The 24,521-nt window shown below is 45.7% G+C and overlaps 1 protein-coding gene across 1 annotated transcript; it reads left to right on the top strand.

Moving 5' to 3' along the window:
• Window positions 1–4,810: 4,810 nt before the first annotated feature.
• CIMIP1 (ciliary microtubule inner protein 1) lies at window positions 4,811–20,388 on the top strand. Its single transcript, XM_069548899.1, has 4 exons — window positions 4,811–4,931; window positions 12,532–12,613; window positions 14,014–14,115; window positions 19,909–20,388. The coding sequence occupies exons 1-4, from the start codon at window positions 4,864–4,866 to the stop codon at window positions 20,068–20,070; spliced, it is 414 nt and encodes a 137-aa protein (XP_069405000.1). The 5' UTR covers window positions 4,811–4,863; the 3' UTR covers window positions 20,071–20,388.
• Window positions 20,389–24,521: the final 4,133 nt, after the last annotated feature.

Here is a 24,521-nt window from a genome sequence, read left to right as displayed (position 1 = left end):
CAGGACTCAACAAGGGGTAGGGAGTGGTGGGGGGCAGACGCAGAAATGTGCAATGCTATTGGTTTCCTATATAGGTGTTAAGATTGTCCGGACTATAACATGGGAAATGACATATTCCTGAAGATTATCCATCCAAGAGGCCTGAACAGGTGTTCAGGTGATCTCTCTGCTTGCATTTGCCACACTGATGATGAAGGGCACCTAGATCTTGGCTTTCTGTCTTCACAGCTGTGTGACATGGACAAGTGACCTAACTTCTCTGATCCTGTGTCTGCTTCTGCAAAATAACAATGAGCATCATTCCTACAGGAAGGCCTGTGTGTTTAGCTGGACAGAGCTACCCAAAGGCACTCAGGACCTTTGTTGGAATAAGGTCCAAACTCCCCACCCCAAGTCTGAGCCACCAGGGAAACCCCAAAGTGAAAATGTTAGTCACTCAGTCATGTCCGACTTTGCGGCCCTATGGACTGTAGCCTGCCTGTAATCTGTCCATGGGATTCTCCAGGCAAGAATACTGGAGTGGGTAGCCATTCCCTTTTCCAGGGGATCTTCCTGACCCAGGGATCAAACCCAGGTCTCCTGCACCGCAGGCAGATTCTTTACCATCTGAGCCACCAGGGAAGCCTTGCACATAGAAAGGACTCTAGATATTTGTTGGTTGAATGATGAATGAGTGGTCATTCAAAGTCATCTGGCCTTAAGCTTCAACCAGTGGAGGAGGGGAGAAATTTGCCCAGAGCCACCTGGTGGGTAAATGCCTATGTTTGTAATCTTGGGGAATAGACCCTGGAAACCAGCTCCCTCCTCAGCTCCTTGCCCAGTGATCCATTTTCCCATTAAAAACCTCTGTCTGGGGACTTCCCTGGTGGTCTAGTGGCTAAGACTCCAAGCTACCAAGGCAGGGCCCCAGCTTCGATCCCTGGCCAGGGAACTAGATCCTGCATGCTGCAACTAAGACCTGGTGAAGCCAAATAACAATTTTTTTTAAAGAATGAAATTGTTAAGTAAAACAAACAAAGAAATCCTGTTTGACCCTCTGTCAACAGAACACAGGGTAGCAGTCCCTCTGTGGGAGCTGAGCCCTCGGTGTGCCCAGTCCAGCTCCATAAAATACCTCTGGGACAATAGATAATTACTGTACTTACAGTGCCATTCAAGTTCAGTTTTTGTGACTTGAAGCTATGCCTAAACCCTTCAGAGGTGACACCCCTGTCCTCGGAGCATATGCGTCTTCAAGCTGTATTCTTGCCAAGCCCTTCATTGCAGGTGCACAGATACCTTCTCTTTCCTAAGAGCCACCAGAAGAAGGTGGGGGTCCAGGCACCTACCACCCTAAATCACCCAGATCCTCCAGCCACGTTCACACCTGGAAATCAAAGTTTCCTTTCTTTACATCCAAATTCACTTTCCTTTTCACACAGGGCTTGCGCTTTTCTCACATCATAAGAGCTGTGACAAGAGAGGCAGGGGAGAAAGAGCAGGACGCATGGAACCCTCGTCTGCTGTGGGGTCTCTAATTGGAGCAATAATTGATAATTAAGCTGGATGGCGAACAGGCTCCGGAGGGAGGCTTCTAGGGTGTTGCGGGGGTGGCAAGGGGGACTCAGCTTTTTTCTTCCACCACAAGGCACAGAGAATGACAATAATTGCTACCTTAGGTGTGTGGAGTGTAGACTATTTGTGAAGGAAGACAAGAGTTCTTTCTGCTGGGACTAAAAAGAGCATAATGGGTGTGTGAAGGCGAGAACTTTCAAGATCCTTAAGCTGAAGCTCCAGTAAGCCATCAAGTACATTCCGTGCAAATTGGCACCTTCAGTTCAAGCCTCCGCGTCTTTGTTGTACAGTCGAGATAATAATCAGCCGTGCTGAGAAAAATGGCACACTGGCTGGCAGGGACCACTCCCTGCACAAAGCCTTTTCTGGTTTAAAAAAAAAAATCATACAATAAAAAAGAAAACTGTTTAAGCTTAAAACCCTAAAAGAAGCAGTTGGCTCCAGTTGTTGGGATGTTTTATAAAGCAACAGCAAGATGAAAAAAATAAAAAATCAGAAATCAACCATCCTGAAATGCTGAGAGAGGGCCAAAATATTGATATACAGGAACGTGGCAAAGCCTCTGCAAGCTATAAACAGTCTCCATTTCCCACATCTAATCAACAAATATGGCCTTTTTATCTCTCAGCTCTCCCTTCAAAATCTGTGCTGCAAAACACATTTTCCAATAAAATAAAAGCAATAGGTGAATAAATTATGTCTGTCAGAGGTCCATGAATCTTTTGTTTCAAATATCCTGAGGAGGAGATTTCAACCCCTTGATCCAGGAGAGAAGGTGGATGTGTATAAAACAAAGAAACACAGGCCACCAGAAGTAAAAAATAAATAGAATTTCATATATGCACATGTATTTGTTTGAGTGTGGTAGGACACTGGTGAAGAAACTCACCAAGGGTAGGGTGATCATATAAGATATGGATGCCCAGCTATATTTAATAAATACATAATGTCTTAGTATATAGTATAGTATAGTATAGGTGTGCTCCATGAAATTATGTTGTGTATTTCCACATGCAACCCTGCCAATAGAAGGCTCTGGTGAGAATGGGCAAGACTGGCAAACTCTTGTTCATCCTTCAAAACCCCACTCACTCATCACCTCCTCTGTACTTTCCTGCCTCATCTGGGGTGCCCTCCTCTTACTGGTATTTCATCTATCAGGCTTCATTCTCACGTGGCTGCATTCACATCTGTGTGCTTACTTAGTAAAACTGGAAGACACTGTGCTTGTTTTCTCATTTCTGCACCTGGCCACATTTCCAGGGAGCCCGCCAGCTGCACTGGCCTCCTCAGTGGTTTTCAAACACCCTGAGCTTGTTCTGCCTCAGGATCTTTGTCTTGCACCTCTGTCCTCCATGGAAAGGGTAAAGTGGTCTTCTGAACCCTTTGCATGGGGGCCCCCCTCCCCAGTTCTGTGCTCAGTCATCCGTTCCTCGGACAGGCCTTTCCTGACCACCCACTTAGAATAGGCCCTTCCCTGGACCTGTCACCTCAAGCCCCTTTCCCTGATTTAACTTTCTTGGCAACACACATCTCTGTCCGGGGTGACAGTACATTTGTTGATCCGTCTTCACTTGCTTCATTGTGTGTCTTCCCTCCAGACAAGTCAGCCCCAGGAGGGCAATGACTTTGGCAGCCTTGTTCCTTCCTGGATCCCCAGGCACGTGGATGTGCTCAGCAAACATTTGAAAAACGAATGAACCCTTGGTGTCTGGCATACAGACATTCAGCAAACAAATTTATTCTTAATTAATCATTGTAACAAAATCCTCTTAGAAACTTCCCAAGTGAGTAGCAGACTTTGCCCCCTATACAACAGATCCTCTTCTCTTCCTAGTATCCACCATTCACAGTTCTTCTCAGGACACCTTTTCTCCCATCGTAGGAATGGCGACCTCAGAGACAAGACCAGGCAGGAAACTCCAGGCCCACCTTCATCCCTGTCCACCTGCAGCAATCCAGCCTGTTGGGCCGGCTTGCTCAGCTGTGGATCAGGCTGATGAATACCCACAGCTCTGATTCCAGCCCCTGCCTGGCCCCCTCAGTACTTTAGTTGAAGCAGCAGTAGGGACCACCCAATTCTGGGCCTCCACCCAGCATTCCCAGCAGCAGAGAGGAGCATCACACAGCTGACTGTGGGGAACATCACCAAGAGGGGAAGATAGATCATCCAAACACTGTGATAAACGCTCAAATCTGTGAATACCCCAGGAGGTCAGGGTTAGGAAGGGAGGGAGACTTATCTGCCAGGGAGAATCCCCGATCTCCAGTGAGGAGATGAAAGCACTCACAGGCTCTCAGTCATCTGGAGATGATCTATAGGTCAGCGAAGCTTGCTGCCTCCTACTCTCAGCACCGCTAGGCTCTGGACACCTGTGTACCCTGCAGCTGCTCAAGCAGAGGAACCTTCCCTTGCCCTAAGAAGTGGATGCATGTTCTGTTGTTTTAGACACATTTTAAGTCCCAGGCCAATGACAATATGGTGGGATGGAAGCTAGGGCAGGGAGGTCAATAGGTCAGTCAACAAACACCCCATGAGCATCCCAGTGATGAGGGATTAGTGTTGATGGGCATGAAAGAGAGGTTGGAGTGTGGGGTCGGAAGGCAGTATTATCTTTGAGCTGCATTTGGAGATAATTATAAAGAATGGATGCCAAAGAAATGCATGTATAGCCACATGCGTGTATAGCCAAAAGCCACGTGAGCTGAAATTCACAGAAGCATTTTCATGGAGGCCCCAAAGATTGGCCCCAGTGCCATCCGCATGGAAGTGACCGCACCCTGGGTACCCGCGGCAATACGGATGAACCTCTCAAACGTAACACTGGAACAAGGAAGCCAGAGAAAAACGACACCAGGATGCTAACAGAAGTCGACAAAAGAGGTGGGCTGGGGTGACCTATTTCGTAATCTAGGCGGTGGTTACAGGAGTCTCTATGACGGAATCCATTAAGCTCCGTACGCTTAGGCTTGGTACACCTGGCAAGTATACTTGCGTGACAAGTCTAAAAGGAGGAGGGAGTGTAAGGTCGTGAGGTTTCCCCAAGGTTTTCCGCAGAGGAGGAGGGTTGTGACAGCCCCGGACAAAGCTGGTGGGCAGGGAGGCGCGCGAAGACCGTGACTGTGGACCAAGATTGTCAGTAGGAGCCCTGACGCCTGGAGAGGAGAGCCCGGCTGCCCCAATCTCTCCAGGTGCGGCCCTGGCTCCACCTCCGCGTCCCTCGTTGCTCAGCAACCGGTCTCCCAGGAGACTTGAGACGCTGAGCCCGAGGCCTGAGCGCGCGGGGGCGTGCCAAGACCCCAGGCCCCATGGCGCAGAAACCGATCAGCACTGCTGCGGCCGAGCGAATGAACCTGGTGGCCCAGGATGAGATCTGGTAACGCCGGGGACTCAGTAACCCAGTGGGCCGTTCCCACCCAAAGTGTGCACACCTGGCAGCCTCAGTTTTCCCACCAAGTCCTGGAAGTGGTCGACTTTTGGGCGCTAGGAGCCTGTGCTGGAGGTGGTGGGGATGCCTTGCGGAAAGGGGACATTGACAAAGAGCCTTTCTCTTTCTCTTCTCTTTGGCGCACCGTAAAGGCCTGAAACATTTTGCATCTGGCTCTACAGCCCTCTGCAAAGCTTTGCTTGTTGAGAGCCGACGGTTGAGTGCTTATTTTTAAGATTTACCCAATGTTTTTAAAAATCGTAATATTTGTTCTGGAACTCTCTTGCTTTTTCCATGATCCAGCGGATGTTGGCAATTTGATCTCTGGTTCCTCTGCCTTTTCTAAAACCAGCTTGAACATCTGGAAGATCACCGTTCACGTATTGCTGAAGCCTGGCTTGGAGAATTTTGAGCATTACTAGCGTGTGAAATGAGTGCAATTGTGCAGTAGTTTGAGCATTCTTTGGCATTGCCTTTCTTTGGGATTGGAGTGAAAACTCACCTTTTCCAGTCCTGTGGCCACTGCTGAGTTTTCCAAATTTGCTGGCATACTGAGTGCAGCACTTTCACTGCATCATCTTTAAGGATTTGAAATAGCTTGACTGGAATTCCATCACCTCCAATAGCTTTGTCCTGGTTTTAGAAAAGGCAGAGGAACCAGACATCAAATTGCCAACATCCACTGGATCATGGAAAAAGCAAGAGAGTTCCAGAAAAACATCTATTTTTTCTTTATTGACTATGCCAAAGCCTTTGACTGTGTGGATCACAATAAACCGGGGAAAATTCTGAAAGAGATGGAAATACCAGACCACCTGACATGCCTCTTGAGAAACCTGTATGCAGGTCAGGAAACAACAGTTAGAACTGGACATGGAACAACAGACTGGTTCCGGATAGGAAAAGGAGTACGTCAAGGCTGTATATTGTCACCCTGCTTATTTAACTTATATGCAGAGTACATCATGAGAAACACTGGGCTAGAGGAAGCACAAGCTGGAATCAAGATTGCCGGGAGAAATATCAATAACCTCAGATATGCATATGACACCATCCTTATGGCAGAAAGTGAAGAAGAACAAAAGAACCTCTTGATGAAAGTGAAAGAGGAAAGTGAAAAAGTTGGCTTAAAGCTCAACACTCAGAAAACTAAGATCATGGCATTCGGTCCCATCACTTCATGGCAGATAGATGGGGAAACAGTGACTGACTTTATTTTTCTGGGCTCCAAAATCACTGCAGATGGCTATTGCAGCATGAAATTAAAAGACGCTTACTCCTTGGAAGGAAAGTTATGGCCAACCTAGACAGCATATTAAAAAGCAGAGACATTACTTTGCCAACAAATGTCCGTCTAGTCAAGGCTATGGTTTTTCCAGTGGTCATGTATGGATACGAGAGTTGGACTGTGAAAGAAGGCTGAGCGCTGAAGAATTGATGCTTTTGAACTGTGGTGTTGGAGAAGACTCTTGAGAGTCCCTTGGACTGCAAGGAGATCCAACCAGTCCATCCTAAAGCAGACCAGTCCTGGGTGTTTATTGGGAGGACTGATGCTGAGGCTGAAACTCCAATACTTTAGGCACCTCATATGAAGAGTTGACTCATTGGAAAAGACCCTGATGCTGGGAGGGATTGAGGGCAGGAGGAGAAGGAGATGACAGAGGATGAGATGGCTGGATGGCATCACCGACTCGATGCACATGAGTTTGAGTGAACTCCAGGAGTTGGTGATGGACAGGGAGGCCTGGCGTGCTGTGATTCATGGGGTTGTGAAGAGTCGGACACAACTGAGAGACTGAACTGAACTGAGTATTTGTTCAGTTCGAAAGAGAGCACTTTACATTTACTCTTGCTTATCCTGGTTTCTTAACAAGAAGTTTTAAAGAATTAAATCCATTTTCTAAAAGATTCATATTCAGTAAACATCTATAATGGATGTTTCTATTTGCCTTTCTGTCCCATTGCTAGGTAATATCCCATCTCTTTGAAGTTTTAACCAATATGGAAAGTTACTAATTTAGATACAAGTAAGTAAATGCAGTGTTAGTCACTCAGTAGTGTCCGACTCTTTGCTACCCCATGAACTGTAATCTGCCAGGCTCCTCTGTCCACGGAATTCTCCAGGCAAGAATACTTGACTGGGTAGTCATTTCCCTTCACCGGGGGATATTTAGCAACAACAAACCATCATCACTAACCTCTTAAACTTCAGTTATCTATTTTCATCTCTTAAGACTTTTACCAATCCTTGAAAATTCTATAATAGTCATTTCATATTTTTCTTTAAATTAGCTTTGTTTGACCTAATGAACTTATTTTTATAGAAAACTTTTTTCTTCTTTTTTTGAATATAAATTTATTTATTTTAATTGGAGGCTAATTACTTTACAATATAATATTGGTTTTGCCATACATCAACATGAATCCACCACGGGTGTACACGTGTTCTCCATCCTGAACCCCCCTCCCACCTCCCTCCCCGTACCATCCCTCTGGGTCATCCCAGTGCATTAGCCCCAAGCATCCTGTATCATGCATCGAATCTGGACTGGCAATTCATTTCATATATGATATTATACATGTTTCAATGCCATTCTCCCAAATCATCCCACCCTCTCCCTCTCCCACAGAGTCCAAAAGACTGTTCTATACATCTATGTCTCTTTTTCTGTCTCACATACAAGGTTATCATTACCATCTTTCTAAATTCCGTATATATATGGGTTAGTATACTGTATTGGTGTTTTTCTTTCTGGCTGGCTTCACTCTGTGTAATAGGCTCCAGTTTCATCTACCTCATTAGAACTGACTCAAATGTATTCTTTTTAATGGCTGAGTAATACTCCATTGTGTATATGTACCACAGCTTTCTTATCCATTCATCTGCTGATGGACATTTAGGTTGCTTCCATGTCCTGGCTATTATAAACAGCGCTGTGATGAATATTGGGGTACATGTGTCTCTTTCAATTCTGGTTTCCTCAGTGTGTATGCCCAGCAGTGGGATTGCTAGGTCATAAGGCAGTTCTATTTCCAGTTTTTTATAGAAAACTTTGTATCACTCTTGAAAATGGAAAGCCAGTATTATTTGCAATAAATACATGCTATTATTATTTTTTTAATCTTTATTTTTATCCAAGTACCCACAGTAGGAATATTATACTACCATAGCAGGGTCTGTTTCCTCTGCTTAGAATGCCTTTTCCTCTCTTCCCCCACCAAACAAACTCTTACTATCCTTCAAGACCCAAATCAGAGGGCCCCTCCTTGGTGAACAGAGCCAGTTAAACCCTTAGACTGTTCTGTCCCATGTCACAGTGGCTATTGAGCACTAGATAGGTAACTATTCCAAATTGGAATGAGCTATAAATATAAAACACTAGATTTCAAAAACTTCATGCCCCTAAAAATTGACACCAGAATTAAATTTATCTGTTTGTTTTTGCTTTTTTTAAAAAATGTGGCTCTAGAACACTCTAAGTACATATATGGCTCATATTTTTGTCTCATGTTACACTTTCTTTGGAAATAAAGACTCAGCTTTAGGTGCTCACTGATTCCTAAAACGTCGGTGTTCACTCTTGCCATCTCCTGTTTGACCACTTCTGATTTACCTTGATTCATGGACCTAACATTCCAGGTTCCTATGCAATATTGTTCTTTACAGCATCAGACTTTACTTCCATCACCAGTCACATCCATAACTGGGCGTTGTTTTTGTTTTGGCTCCGTCTCTTCATTCTTTCTGGAGTTATTTCTCCACTCTTCTCCAGTAGCATATTGGGCACCTACTGACCTGGGGAGTTCATCTTTCAGTGTCCTATCTTTTTGCCTTATCATACTGTTTATGGGGTTCTCAAGAATACTGAAGTGGTTTGCCATTCCTTTCTCCAGTGGACCACGTTTTGTCAGAACTCTCCACCATGACCCGCCCGTCTTGGATGTCTCTACATGGCATGGCTCATAGTTTTATTGAGTTAGACAAAGCTGTGGTCCATGTGATCAGTTTGGTTAGTTTTCTGTGATTGTGGTTTTCATTCTGTCTTCCCTCTGAGGGATAAGGATTAGAGGCTTATGGAAGTTTCCTGATGGGAGAGACTGACTGTACGGAAAACTGGGTCTTGTTCTGATGGGCACGGTCATGCTCCTCCAAAAAAGATGTCCTTTTCATTATAGGGGACTGAAATGCAGAAATAGGAAATCAAGAGATACCTGGAGTAACAGGCAAATTTAGCCTTGGAGTACAAAATGAAGCAGGGCAAAGGCTAACAGAGTTTTTGCTAAGATAATTCACTGGTCATAGCAAACACCCTCTTCCAACAACATAAGAGCAGACTCTACACATGGACATCACCAGATGGTCAATACCAAAATCAGATAGATTATATTCTTTGCAGCCAAAGGAGAAGCTCTATACAGTCAGCAAAAACAAGATCCGGAACAGACTGTGGCTCAGATCATGAACTCCTTATTGCCAAATTCTGGCTTAAATTGAAGAAAGTAGGGAAAAACACTAGACCATTCAGGTATGAAAAGAAAGTGAAAGTGAAGTCGCTCAGTCGTATCCAACTCTTTGTGACCCCATGGACACCAGGCTCCTCCATCCATGGGATTTTCTAGGCAAGAGTACTGGAGTGGGTTGCCATTTCCTTCTCCACAGAATCTTCCCAACCCAGGGATCGAACCCAGGTGTCCTGCATTGTAGACAGACACTTTACCATGACCTAAATCAAATCCCTTACGATTATACAGTGGAAGTGACAACTAGATTCAAGGGATTGTATCTGATAGACAGAGTACCTGAAAAACTGTGGACAGAGGTTCGTGACATTGTACAGGAGGCAGTGATAAGACCATCTCCAAGAAAAAATGCAGAAAGGCAAAATGGTTGTCTGAGGAGGCCTTACAAACAGCTGAGGAAAGAAGAGAAGTGAAAGGCAAAGGAGAAAAGGAAAGATAAACCCATTTGAATGCAGGGTTCCAAAGAACAGCAGGAAAGATAAGAAAGCCTTCCTCAGTGATCTATGCAAAGAAATAAAGAAAAGCAATAGAATGGGAAAGACTAGAGATCTCTTGAAGATAATTAGAAATACCAAGGGAACATTTCACACAAAGATGGGCACAATAAAGGACGGAAATGGTATGGACCTAACAGAAGCAGAAGATATTAAGAAGAGGTGGCAAGAATACACAGAAGAACTGTACAAAACAGATCTTCATGACTCAGATAGCCATGATGCTGTGATCACTCACCTAGAGCCAGACATCCTAGAATGCAGTCAAGTGGGCCTTAGGAAGCATCACTACGAACAAAGCTAGTGGAGAGGATAGAATTCCAGTTGAGCTATTTCCAATCCTGAAAGATGATGCTGTGAAAGTGCTTCACTCAATATGCCAGCAATTTTGGAAAACTCAGCTGTGGCCGCAGGACTGGAAAAGGTCAGTTTTCATTCCAATACAAAAGAAAGGCAGTGCCAAAGAATGTTCAAACTACCGAACAATTGTACTCATCTCATACGTTAGCAAAGTAATGCTCAAAATTCTCCAAGCCAGGCTTCAACAGTACAAGAACCATGAACTTTCAGATTTTCAAGCTGGATTTAGAAAAGGCAGAGGATCCAGAGATCAAATTGCCAACATCCGTTGGATCATGGAAAAAGGAAGAGAGTTCCTGAAAAATATCTACTTTTGTTTTATTGACTATGCAAAAGCCTTTGACGGTGTGGATCACAACAAACTGTGGAAAATTCTGAAAGAGATGGGAGTACCAGACCACCTGACCTGCCTCCTGAGAAATCTGTATGCAGGTCAAGAAGCAACAATTAGAGTTCGACATGGAACGACAGACTGGTTCCAAATTGGGACAGGAGTATGCCAAGGCTATATATTGTCACCCTGCTTATTTAACTTATATGCAGAGTACATCATGCGAAATGCTGGGCTGGATGAAGCACAAGCTGGAAGCAAGATTGCTGGGAGAAATATCAACAACCTCAGATATTCAGATGACACCACCCTTATGGCGGAAAGCGAAGAAGAACTGAAGAGCCTCTTGATGAAAGTGAAAGAGGAGGGTGAAAAAGTTGGCTTAAAACTCAACTTTCAGAAAACTAAGATCATGGCATCCAGTCCCATCACTTCATGGCAAATAGATGGGGAAACAATGGAAACAGTGAGATGAGACTTTATTTGGGGGGAGGCTCCAAAATCACTGCAGATGGTGACTGCAGCCATGAAATTAAAAGACGCTTGCTCCTTGGAAGAAAAGCTATGGCCAACCTAGACAGCATATTGAAAAACAGAGACATTACTTTGCCAACAAAGGTCCATCTAGTCAAAGCTATGGTTTTTCCAGTAGTCATGTATGATTGTGAGAGTCGGACCATAGAGAAAGCTGAGCACTGAATAACTGATGCTTTTGAACTGTGGTGTTGGAAAAGACTCTTGAGAGTCCCTTGGACTGCAAGGAGATCAAACCAGTCAATCCTAAAGGAAATCAGTCCTGAATATTCCTTGGAAGGACTGATGAGCTGAAGCTGAAACTCCAATACTTTGGCCACTGATGGAAAGAACTGACTCATTGGGAAAGACCCTGATGCTGGGAAAGATTGAAGGTGGGGGGAGAAGGGGACAACAGAGGATGAGATGGTTGGACGGCATCACTAACTTGATGGACATGAGTCTGAGCAAGCTCTGGGTGTTGGTGACAGACAGGGAAGCCTGGCATGCTGCATGCAGTCCATGGGGTTGCAAAGAGTCAGACACGACTGAGTGGTTTAACTGATTTAGGTGCTCAGCCCCCGGGGAAATCGCTTGGGCCTCAGAAACTGTTGAGACATTAGAGGGGGCTTGGGGTGCAGACACTGGCTCCAAAATAGGAAAGAAAACTTGAAAATCAAAATGAATAAATGTCTAATCAGGTTTTTTTTTTGCAAAAGACACACCTGCACTTCAACTGAAACTCACCTCAGCTAGTGAGTAGTTATGTATAAATTATATTATGTGTGCAGCAAAAGCAGGGCCAGGATTAGGGTGGAACAAATGAGGGGCCTGGGGTGTAGTGTTTAAGGAGGGCTCCATGTCAAGGTCTTGCAGGTTCTGGCTCTGCCCTTGCAGGAACTGGGAATGGATGCCTCCTTAAATTTTGCACCCTCGTGCCTCACGCTGCCCTGGTCCTTGCTCTGAAAACAAAGGAACTTTACTTGTACCTCCACCATGATTTAACACCCCCCCCATTACTGTAGGTCCAAGGGCCCCTAAAATAAGGGATCCAGTATCGAGATGACCCCTAGGGCAGAGGCAGCCCCAGTCTTGTCTGGTCCTTGATGTACCATCCAACCAGCATCTGTGGTTCTAAGACACGTGTCTCCCTTTCATGAGTGACAATCCCCCAGCGACAGGGCCTCCCACTCTCTCCCTGTCTTGGAATCATCACTCAGTCCAGGTGCATCAATGAAGGTCAAATTCTCCCCAGGGCACCTGTTGGGGTTTGCTATGTCAACCGTTTTCAAATGTTGTACATCACTTAAGAACTTTTTTTTTTTTCCAGGAAATATCGTCTGAAGGCTGAAAACGAAGCACGGCAAAACTGGGCCCAGAACTGGGGATTTTTATCAACACCCTTCGAGGAGGTAAATGTAAAGTTGATGACCCTGGAAGTTATAGACTCAAGAACAAATGGTTATGAAGTATTTAATTCAAAGGAATAAATTTATACAGCATGTTATAGATGAAGATGGCTAACACCTGAAAGTTCCTTTGATTTACTAATTTACTGAGCTTTTACTACATGCCAGGCACGTTCTAGGTGCTTCATCAGAACCAGCTCGTTGAGTTCATAAGACAACCCCTGTGCAGAGAAGGATGCTATTTGAGGCCCATTTTACACATGAGGAATTTTAGCTCAAAAAAGGACAAATTCACACAGCTAAGAAAGGCACCAAAGGGAGATGCTGGTCTGGTTGATTCCAGGGCTACTCAGCCTTGGACTTGCCATCTGTAAAATGGGGTGATAGTCTTCACTGCCTCGTTGAGTGACTGTGAGGTTCAGAGGGAAAGACAGGAGAGGCCAAGTGAGCATCTGCAGGATTATTAGGAAAATAACTCTTGGTATTTCCTACACCAGAAATGAGGGAAAGGACCAGAGATAATAAATAGGGAGTTATTGGGGACATCAGCAGAGACCTCTGACCCCAGCCAGAGGCACCATCATCACCCTGCTGAGGGCTCCCAGGAAAGACAGACTCAGCTGCATTTTCTTATCGTTCAAGAGAGTCTGGAAATTCAGATGCTTTAATGAAAATGTCTGAGTCTAGAATAGTGGCTCCATTTATAAAACCATATAAAGACCCACATATATGTGGGCTTATGTGGGCTTCACCAGGATGGTGGCCAGCAGTTTGAAACCTTCCATGAGATCCCTAGGACACAACATGAGGAAACCACATTTCTCTAGAGGGAGGCAGAATCACTCAAGGGCAGCATAGTTCAAAACGTACTTGATTCTAGACAGTATAAACCCCCTTTGTAATTCACCCTGTCCCACTGGCTCTGAAATTATGCCATTCTTAATGAGCTTTCTTAATACTTGGAGAGTTACACAATTTGAAATCTTATGCATAAAATGAGTCCTTATTAATATGATATGCATAAAAGAATCTGTATTAATAGTTTTCATGTGTAATTAAATCAGGATTTTGAAGAGTTCAAAATTGCTTTAAAAATTAAAAGTGGGGGGGTTGGGGGCTGTCCTCATAGTTTAAGAGGTTGGTCCTGAGCCTTGCTGGCAGGTTTTTAGTTTGAGTCCATAACCTGTAACATGTTCTCACATCAAGGGCGGGGCAGTAAATGGGCAGTCTGTGGGAGCCTGGGCCTGAGCTGGGCTGCCTGCACGTCCCCACTCTGCCCCTTTCTAACACTGACCTGAGTCCTGCCTTTGTCACCTGTGAAGAGTCTTGTTCTGGGGGGACGGCGAAAGGAAGCTCCTGAGGTCTCAACCTGTGGGGCCCTGCCTCTGGGGATTGTGTTTCAGCTGATCAAGTGTGAAGAAGAACCAGCCACCCCGAAGCCCAAAATCGAGCTTCCTGAGCGGTTCCGCATCCGGCCAGTGACCCCAGTGGAGAACTACATCAAGGTTTGCAAAGTCTTTTTAAGTACTTGTTTTCCTAAGTAAGAAATCTCCACCCCACCGGAAAGGGTGTTGCTTCAGGTGGGCCAAGCCTTGGGCACAGCAGTGCCCAGGGCACAGGGACATGGGTTTCCAGTCCTTCCTAAGCCCACACATGGGAGACACAGCAGGTTATTGGTCCCTATATGTGCAGGACCTTGGAGTCCAGAGGAAGGAACTGGGATCTGAGCCTGATTTGCAGAGGGAGGCAGGGCCGCCGAATATTGAGAATTGCCTTCTTAAAATGTCACTCTTGTTCCTGAGTGAGTGACCAGGTCATCGAGAGGGGAGAAGACATAGACGGTATCCCCACCAAAGACCAGTCAGATGTGGACATGGGATAGATGCCTCTAGAAGTTGCTGAGCTCTGTATATCCCTGGTCATCTCTCATGGGAAAAGTGAAAGTGTTAGTGGCTTAATTGTGTCTGACTCTTTGCGACCCCATGAACTGTAGCCCACCAAGCTCCTCTGTGCATAAGATTCTCCAGTCAAGAATACTGGAGTGGGTACCCATTTCCTCCTTCAGGGGATCTTCCCAACCCAGGGATCGAACCCAGGTCTCCTGCCTTGCAGACAGATTCTTTATGGTCTGAGCCACCAGGAAAGCCCTTCTCATGCCTTCTCTGTCACTTTAATCCTGGGTTCTGCTCTCCATCCGGCTATGGAGCAGGCACTTCCGTGTCCCGATGTGGGGAAGGGGGATGAAAACTCAGGATGAAGGAGGCCAGGGATGGGTGAGTTCGATTCTGGGTTTTCTTTCTCTGACACCCTCAGGGTCAGATGGGATGGCCAGCTTGTTTGAGTTAGGCGCTCAGTGGGTACGACCTATTAGCTGAATGAATGAAAGAATGCATTCCACTGAGATATTGAGAGGGTTCCTCTACTGATTATACAGCAAGAGAGACTTGCTGATTTTTCTAGAAATGCAGCAAAATATAAATCATAAATTAAAATATCCATATATATACACTGACCCATGGTTAACGTTTTGGGGAGTTCTTCCATATGCCTTCTACACCTCCATGTACCACCAATAAATGCTAGCTCGTATTCTTTTATTATTGCCCTTTAGTTGCTCCCCATACTGAGTGCTTTACGTGGTTGTCTTATTTCCACAACATCCCTGGAGAATGGATATAATTGCCATCAAACCCATTTTGCAGATGAGGAAACCGAAGCTGACAAAGACTGAACAACTTTTCCAAGGTCAAGTGTGTCTGATTTCAGAGTCCTGCTCTTAAGTGCTATCCTCAGCTACTCCTTCAACACACACGCACACACACACACACACACACACACACACACACATGCATATATACATATTTTAAAATAAAATTCCACAGACTGCTTTATAATCTTTTTTCATTCAACAATATATCCTATTTATCTTTCCATGCAGTTACCCACAGCATTCTGAATCATTAATATGTTAATGACTGCATTTTTCTTAATTGTACAGATTGACCATAATTTATATAACCCTTCCCTTAACCCTGGACGGGCTTCCCTGGTGGCTCAGCTGGTAAGGAATCTGCCTGCAATGCAGGAGACCCAATTTCAATCCCTGGGTCAGGAAGATCCCCTGGAGAAGGAAATGGCTATCCACTCCAGTAATCTTGCCTGGGAAATCCCATTGACAGAAGAGCCTGGTGGCTCTAGTTCAAGGGGTCACAAAGAGTCAGACACAACTGAGCAGCTAATATACACAACTTATACCATATTTTACACATTGTATACATCATTTTTCTCTTAGCAGTTTATCTTCCAAGTCATCCCATCTCAGAACACACAGCTGCCTCCATCTTTTACATTGTTGCATAGTTTTCCATGGTGTGGAGGGGCTGTGACTGAATGGGTCTTCAGGGGATGGACATGTGGGCTGTGTCCAGGCATCTGCTGTGACACACAGGGCTGCAGCAGTCTCCCACAATAATCTTGGTACGTGCACATGCAGGTATTAGGATGTCTTAGGATAAATGCTGAGGGGTGGATTGTCAGGTTAAAGCATGTTTGTGTTTTCCTTTTTCATAGATAGCAGTAATGTTGCCCTTCACAGATTTTCCCTCTAGACCCATGTTGACGGTGGTGTCTTCATCTCTTTGCCAATCTGATGGGTGAACTGTGAGCTCCCGGGGTGGATTCTTACTGCATTTCTCTTACAAGCTGGACTTGAAAGTCAGTCTGTGTGCCTGACAGCCAGTCTGGACTAGCATTGTGGAGAACTTGCTGGCTGGAGCAAACTGGCCCCACCAGCATCTGTTCATGACCCTCCCTGTGTGGGGCCTCTCAGGAGATTAATGTTAATAGTTCACCAAGAACATATGTTAAGGGGCTTCATCCACCAGTGGCAGCTGGCCCACCAGGACTGTCCCCTCTCGCCACCACCTCATTCAAAGATCCTTTGAGCTAAGCGTGAACTTATAACCCCAAGCATATTAAACCTCTTCATCTCAGTTCTTCTGCTTGAACGAATATTCCTTCCTGCTGTCTTGGTTCAAATCCCCCCATAAGAGCAGGACAGAAGTTTATTTCAAATAGAAAGGCAAACCTCGCATAAGCATTCACCCTCATTTTCCAAAAATTTTTCAAATTTTAAGGAATTGACAAATGAAATTGTGTTTCTTCATTTCAGATAGAATCCCATTTCCTTTTTGGTTTTTAATTAGAATCAATTTTTTTCACTTCTGTGGTATCTATGGTTCGGTGTGTGTGTCAATGTGTGTGTGTGTTTACACACATATCATAAAGCCTTCTAATCATACCTGGAAGGTCTATAACTGCCAGGCTACCATCTGACAATATTGCCATATATTTTATAAAGGGCACTGTAAACTGTGGCTTCCCTGGTGCCTCAGTGGTAGTGAACCTGCCTGCCGATGCAGGAGACACAGGAGATACAGGTTTGATCCCTGGGTCAGAAATCTCCCCTGGAGAAGGAAATGGCAACCCACTCCAGTATTCTTGCCTGGAGAATCCTATGGACAGAGGATGGCGGGTTCTAGTCCCTGAGGTCACAAAGAGTCAGACACAACTTAGCAACTAAACAGCAACTATGCACTATAATATCCTATGTATCTGCACCTTGCTTTTGTTTCTCTTTTTTGCTCTTTTAGTTATTTTACTGGAGGTCATGAATTAAATATGTTAAACATTATGAGATAAAAAGACATGTTTGATGATCAATCATTACTTTCAGGGAACATGTGATCTCTGAGTCCAGCGAGTTGGCGCGTACTTACATTCAGTGAAGCTTTCTTAGGGACACTGGCTCTTCTTTCTGTCTTTTCTGATTTTTTTTCTTCGTTTTATTGAGCTATAATTGACATACATTACTGAGTAAGTAGAAAATACACAGCATCGGAAGTTGACTTACATACATCATGAAATGATTATCACACTAGGATTAGTGAAGATCCATCATCTCATGCAGATACAAAATTTAAGAACTAGAAAAACATTCCTCTTTGTGATGAGAATTCTTAGGATTTATTCTCTTAATCGTAACTGTTTTTGCATATAACATAGAGCAGCATTCATTATATTTATCGTGTTGTACATTACATCCCTAGTATTTTTTATCTTATAACTCGAAGCTTGTACCTTTTGACCACCTTCATCCTGTCCCCCGCCTCTCCAGCCTTTCCTCTGGTAACCTCAAAACCGATCTCTTTTCCTATGAGTTTGTTTTAGAAGATAATTGACCTACCACACTGTTAGTTTCTGTTATACAGCATAGTGATTCAGTGTTTCTAAACATTTGAAAATGATCACAAGTCTAGTTATGAGCTGTCACCATACAAAGATATTACATAATTACCGACTATATTCCCCACACTGTACGTTTCCTACCGTGACTCATTTATTTTGTAGCTGGAAGTCTGTACCTCTTAATCTCCACCTATTTCTCTCCTCCTCCACCTCCCCTCTGGCAACTACCTGTGTGATCTCTGTTTCTGCGGTTCTGTTTCTGTTGTTCCTTTGTTTTTTAAGAATACGTATGTAAGTGAAATCATGCAATACTTGTCTTTCTCTGTCTGGCTTATTTCACTGCTAAGAATTTTTCTAGGGCCACCTATGTTGTCACCAGTGGGAAGGTTTCATTCATTTTATTGCTGAGTAATATCCCGTTGTGTGTACAGACCACATCTTTATTCATTCATCTATTCATGGGCATTTAGACTGCTTCCTTATCTTGGCTATTGTAAATAATGGTTCAGTTAACATTTATTGTTGTTTAGTCGTTAAGTCATGTCCAACTCTGTGACCCCATGAACTGCAGCACACCAGGCTCCTCTGTCCTCCACTGTATCCCAGAGTTTACTCAAACTCATGTCCATTGAGTTAGTGATGCCATCCAACCATCTCATCTTCTGTCATCCCCTTCTCCTCCTGCCCTCAATCTTTCCCAGCATCAGGGTCTTTTCCAATGAATCGGCTCTTCGCATCAGGTGGCCAAAGGATTGGAGCTTCAGCTTCAGCATCAGTCCTTCCAATGAATATTCAGGGTTGATTTCCTTTAGGATTGACTGGTTTGATCTCCTTGCAGTCCAGGGGACTCTCAAGAGTCTTCTCCAACATCACAGTTCAAAAGCATCAACCCTTCGGCGCTCAGCCTTCTTTAACATGTTCAATTAACATAGAATTGCATATATCTTTTTTGAATTAGTGCTTTCATTTACTTTAGATAAATATCCAGGAGTGGAATTGTTAGATCTATTTTTACTTTTCTAACAAACTGTTTTCCACAGTAACTGCACCAGTTTACATCCCACCGTCATTGCCAACATGTTACTTGTTGTCTTTTTATGATGGCCACTCTGACAGGTATGATGTTTAGTGACACTGAATATTTTCCTGTGACTATTAACTACCTATATATCTTCCTTGGGAAAATGTCTACTCGGGTGCTCTATCTACCTTTCAATCAAGTTGTTTGTTTCTGTGATGCTGAGTTATATGAGTTTTTTGTACATTTGGATATTAACCCTTAATTGGATACGTTTGCAAATATCTTCCCCCGTTCAGTAGGCGGCCTTTTTGTCCTATTGATAGTTTCCATTTAGTTTGATGTAGTACCCACGTGGTTATGTTTCCTTTGCCTTAGGAGACATATCCAAAAAATTATTGCTAAGACCAACATCAAAAAGTGTGCTGCCAAGGTTTTCTTCTAGAAGTTTTATGATTGCAGATCTTAGCTTTAAGCTTTAATCCATTTGAGTTCATTTCTGTGCATGATGTGAGAAGTGGACCAGTTTGCTTCTTTCACATGTTGTTGTTTCGCCACCAAGTCATGTCCGACTCTTGTGACCCCATGGACTATAGCCCACCTGGCCCCTCTGTCCATGGGATTACCCAGGCAAGAATACTGAAGTGTGGGTTGCCGTTTCCTCCTCCAGGGGATCTTCCCCACCCAAGGATCAAACCTGTGTCTCCTGTGTCTTCTCCATTGCAGGCAGATTCTTTACCCATTGAGCCACCGAGTAGCTGTCCAGTTTGCCCAACACCATGTATCCCAGAGGATGTCTTCTCCCCATTATATATCCTGCCTCCTTTCAGGTGGATTAAGGGCCCATAGAAGTGCAAGTTCATTTCTGGGCCCTCTATTCTATTCCATTGACCGATGTGTCTGTTGGTGACCTGTACCAGGGTTCTTTCTGTCTTTTCCACACCAGGTCTCACACGCTGATCCTGATGCCTCTGGAGACACACCTCCTGTGGCTGTGGCCCAAGGCAACTTACCCTCTGTCTTTCTATTGCAGGTGCTGCCCTCCCCCCCAGTCCCAAAGACAACGCAGGGCTTCATCGGCTGGCGGTCCGGGGTGCCGGGCCTGAACAAGTGTCTGGAGCACGACGATGAGATCAGAAGCTGCAAAGGGGCGTATGCCAAGGAGCTAAACTGGCCGAAACAAGGCATACACTGAGTACAGATGGAAACCCTGGCCCCTGGGGCAAGGAAGGGCAGACCGCCAGCCCCAGTGCCTGTGCCCAGGAAAGGACAAGCTCCAGGCCTCCCCCTGAGAATGGAGGTTCCCCCCAACACGTGTTCGTGGGATGTTGTTGAAAAGAACACAAAACAGCCTTTAGACGTTTTCATCAGTTCTTCCTTTCTGGAACATTCTTGTAATGCATTCATTCCTGGATAATGCAATGAATAAGGCAAAATAGACTCTGAATATTTTTTCAAACCTTGGAAATTTTAGAGGTAGCTTTAAAAGACACAATGTGATCTCATTTTTAAATATTTGTCTAAACCCTTATTGTCGCTTTCCATCCCCTTTCTCACCATCCTTGTTAGGATGAGGTGGTTGGCCAGGTGTTTCTGCGCCCCAGCACCCCTGGGCCTGCTTTTCAGGAGGAATAATGTGCTCTGAGGACCCCTCCACAGTCATTCCCCAGAATATCGGCAATATATGAACAGCTTTAAAGCAGAAACAAGCACAAAATTAGCAGTGAGCACAGATTTCCAGGAAGGATGGGTTTCCCAGTGCTCCCTAGAAACCTCATCCTGACTTGGTCCGCACCCCACCCAACCACCCACCCACCCACTACAGCAAAGACAGCAGCTGAGCTGGCCATTGTCCTTCCCCTGGGGGCCTTTGACATCCACCCTGTGGTCAGCATTTGAGTTCTCTGCCTGTCTCTGAGGCTTTGCTCCAGTTCCTACGAATGGGGGTGGACATGGGGAGTGGGGCATCCAGTTGGTGCAAGAGGACCATGAGGAGCAACCAGCAGGCCCTTGGGCCCCACCAGCTGGACCCCAGGGAGCCAGAGAGGGGAGAGTTTGCACGTGGCCTGTGGAGGCGGGTTTGCGTTTCATTTCTGAGTAGCAAAGGATGGTGTCTCCTTCAGCCCTGAGGTGGGCAGGGCGGGGGCAGCAACGTCAGTTACCTGCCCTCCATGACGTCACGCTCCTTCCTCCTCCTGGTGGTCCCAGTGTCACTGTTCATGGGGTGGGTTCCTCCCCGTGTTTGCTTGACCGAGGTGGGCCGCAGGCACTTGTACCTGGTGGAACCCACCTGCGAGGCCCACCCATCCACACCTCTCCTGCTCACCTTCCTGTTCAGGTGTGGTGGGTATGCTTTACCAGCCAAAGATTCCCTCATCTAGAACCTTTCCCTGACCCTAGCGTGCTAGGCCTCAACTAGCGCACTTCTAAAGGGGCTCTGTGACTCTGGGGCACCCAGTGCTAAGGGGAGAGGATTCCTGCTGAGTCTGGGCCACCATCCCCTCCAAGTTCTGGGCTCAGTGTCAGAACCCCACAGGCCCTGGGGGAGAATTGCCCTTGTTTGGGGCGTGATTCTCTATAAAGTCTGCAGGCTATTCCCTGAGGGATCGGTCTCCCTACTATCCCGGGGGTGGGGGATGGGGCCTGGCTGCAGACAGCTGCAGAGCCAGCTGATCAGGCACTGAGAACAGAGGCACAGCACAGAGCTTCCTCCCAGGCTTCTCCTTGGTTCTCTGCCCCCTAAGGCTTGCCTCCAAACCAGAGAAGGAAACTCAGGCTCTCACGGGCTGCCTGGCCTGGAAGAGCCAGAACACAAGAGAATCAGCCCTTCAAGACACCTCGTCATTCCCTCTGAGCATGGTGCCCGCCCTTATTGCCTGCCACGTGGATCACATGGACCACGGCCACCAGGAAATCCCTCAGTCATCATGCTGATATCCCAAGGACCACACATATAAAGGAGAGATATCACAGCTCTTCAGGTCCTGAGAAAAAGAGGACCAAGGCATCACGGGATGAACTGTGTACCCCCCAAGAAAGATCTGTCATAGTTCTAACCTCCAGCACCTGTGAATGTGGCCTGATTTAGAAACAGGGTCATTGCAGAGGGAATTAGTTAAATTAGGATGAAGTCATACTGGAGTTGGGGCGGGGAGACTTAATCCAATGTGACTGGTGTCCTTGTAAGAAGAGGAGAGACACAGGGAGGAGACGGCCAGGTGGAGACACAGATACATGGGGAAGAAGCCATGTGATGAGGCAGAAATCGGAGTGATGTGTATCCACAAGCTTCCCTGGTGGCCTGATGGTAAAGAATCTGCTTGCCAATGCAGGAGATGTAGGTTCAATCCCTAGGTCAGGAAGATTCCCTGGAGGAGGAAATGGCAACCCACTCGGGTATTCTTGCCTGGATAATCCCACGGACGGAGGAACCTGCTGGGTTAGAGTTCATGGGGTCGCAAAGAGTCAGACACGACTGAGTGATTAAACAGCAGCAATCTATAAGCCAAGGATGCTGAGAATCACCAGCAAATCACCAGAAGCCGGGAATAGACAAGGCAGAATTCCACCCTACAGGCTGCAGACGGACCACGGATTCCCCTGGGAGAGGACCAACTCCTGTTGCTTAAGTCACCTGGCTTGTGATCCTTGGTTACAGCCGTGCCGGAGCCAAGCAGAGTCTGGAGTAGATTTTACTGCCTCCTCTCCCTGCTCAGAAAACACTCTCTGCTGAGCGTTTCTCTTTCTCTGCTCTTGATCCAGGCTGTGTTCACATGAGACCAGGTCACGTGGCTCATTCACCTCCAAAGATGTCTCGAATCACCCAGATGTTGAGCCTGCTGTAGACTAAACACCAGGATGCTCGGCCAAGTCCTCCCCGCTTAAATCCTAATGTTTTGGCATCTCGGTCATTGCTGCAGGCAAGGCATCTACCCTTGAAGAAACCCACGTCCCTTGTTGTGATCAGATGCCGCCGTAGTCGAGCGGAGCAGCCAGACTCTTCCGTCTGCCAACTTCGTCTCAACCCCACCAGGACCACATTCCCGTCTGACTGCTGTGTGTGACACAGCACGTCCCTGCAGCCCGGATGTGATTCTGATTTTTCTTTTTGTTCTAATTTCTGATCATAAAATGAATCTGAGAGCCATCTTCCATGACCGTGTGTCAACAAAAATATCTAGCAAAATGGAAGGGCTCCCTTTTGTCTGGACCCCAATTCAATATATCCTGTTTGACTCTTCTGAAACTTTTTTTTTTTTTTGGCTGTGCTGAGTCTTTGCTGCTTTACACAGGCTTCTCTAGCTGGGGGCTTCCCTGGCGGCTCAGACAGTAAAGAATCTACCCGCAGTGTGGGAGACCTGGGTTTGATCCCTGATTGGAAGGATCCCCTGGAGAAAGGAATGGCTACCCACTCCAGCATTCTTGCCTAGAGAATTCCATGGACAGAGGCACCTGGCAGGCAACAGTCCATAAGGTCACAGAGTCAGACGTGACTGAGCAACTTTCACTCCTTCACTGCTCTCTAGTTGTGGCGAGCAGGGGCGGCTTTTCATTGCAGTGTGTGGGGTTCTCATTGCAGTGGCTTCTCTTGTTTCAGAGCACAGGCTCTAAGGCACATGGGCTTTAGTAGTTGTGGGATATGGGCTTAGCTGCCCTGCAGCATGTGAGATCCTCCCAGACCAGGGACTGAACCTGTGCCCCCTGTATTAGCAGACAGATTCTTATCCACTCTATCACCAGGGACATCCTTCTTCTAAAACTTTAATTCTCACTTTAATTCGTTGGTCTGTGTTAATCAGTAGCCAGGCTGTAGGGAGACCGGTCAGCACTGTCAAAGGAAATGACCTGGAGGAGTAGAGTGGACCATGCCATGGCTGAACAGCTGAACCTTCAGAAAGACCAGAACTCTGGGTCCTAAAGGTTTTCAGGGCTCTCCTGGCCCCGCTGCCCACTGTGTACCAGCAGAGGAAATGGGCACATCCATACTTAGATCTGATGGACTTCAGTTCCTTGAGGGAATAAAAATTCAAGAGATTCAGATCAACCCTGTGTGCTGTTGGTGGGAATGTAAATTGACATGTTACTATAGGAAACAGTCATGAAGATTCCTCTAAAAGTTTAAAATAGAGCTGTCATATGATCCAGCAGTTCCACGTTTGGGCATTTATCTGAAGGATATGAAATCTCTATCTGGAAGAGATATCTGCGTCTCCGTGTTCACTGTAGCATTTTGCGCAGGGTCTAGGTTTGGAAACAAGCTAAGTGCCCATCAGTGGACAAACGGGTAAGAAAATGTGGTGTGTGTGTATACAATGAAATGTCATTCACCATCAAAAGGAAGGAAATCCTGCATTTGCAACAACACAGATAGACAGAGAACATGATGCTAACTCAGAGAGAGAAAGACAAATGCTGTATGATTTCACTTCTATGTGCAATCTTAAAAAAAACGCAGTCTCTTAGAGACGGAGCGCAGACTGATGGTTGTCAGACGTGGGGGTGGTGAAAATGGCTGGACGAGGTCAAATGTACAAATTTCCAGTTATAAGGCAGATGAACCGTACGGCATGCACAGTTGCATGCAACGTTCAGCATGGTGACCGTAAACTCTAAGATTTCTTTAAAGAGAGGGAGAGACTCAAATCA

This window comes from Ovis canadensis, chromosome 13 (genome assembly GCF_042477335.2).
Source record: "Ovis canadensis isolate MfBH-ARS-UI-01 breed Bighorn chromosome 13, ARS-UI_OviCan_v2, whole genome shotgun sequence".
NCBI classification, from domain to species: Eukaryota; Metazoa; Chordata; class Mammalia; order Artiodactyla; family Bovidae; genus Ovis; species Ovis canadensis.
This window is presented reverse-complemented; position numbering and strand designations above follow the sequence as displayed.

What these genes read in the sequence shown, in the direction of transcription:
- CIMIP1 (XM_069548899.1), top strand. Translation starts at nt 4,864, where the DNA reads ATGGCGCAGAAACCGATCAGCACTGCTGCGGCCGAGCGAATGAACCTG. An exon ending in TATCAACACCCTTCGAGGAG is followed by an intron (nt 12,614 to 14,013) that starts GTAAATGTAAAG and finishes ATTGTGTTTCAG; the next exon opens with CTGATCAAGTGTGAAGAAGA. An exon ending in CAGTGGAGAACTACATCAAG is followed by an intron (nt 14,116 to 19,908) that starts GTTTGCAAAGTC and finishes TTTCTATTGCAG; the next exon opens with GTGCTGCCCTCCCCCCCAGT.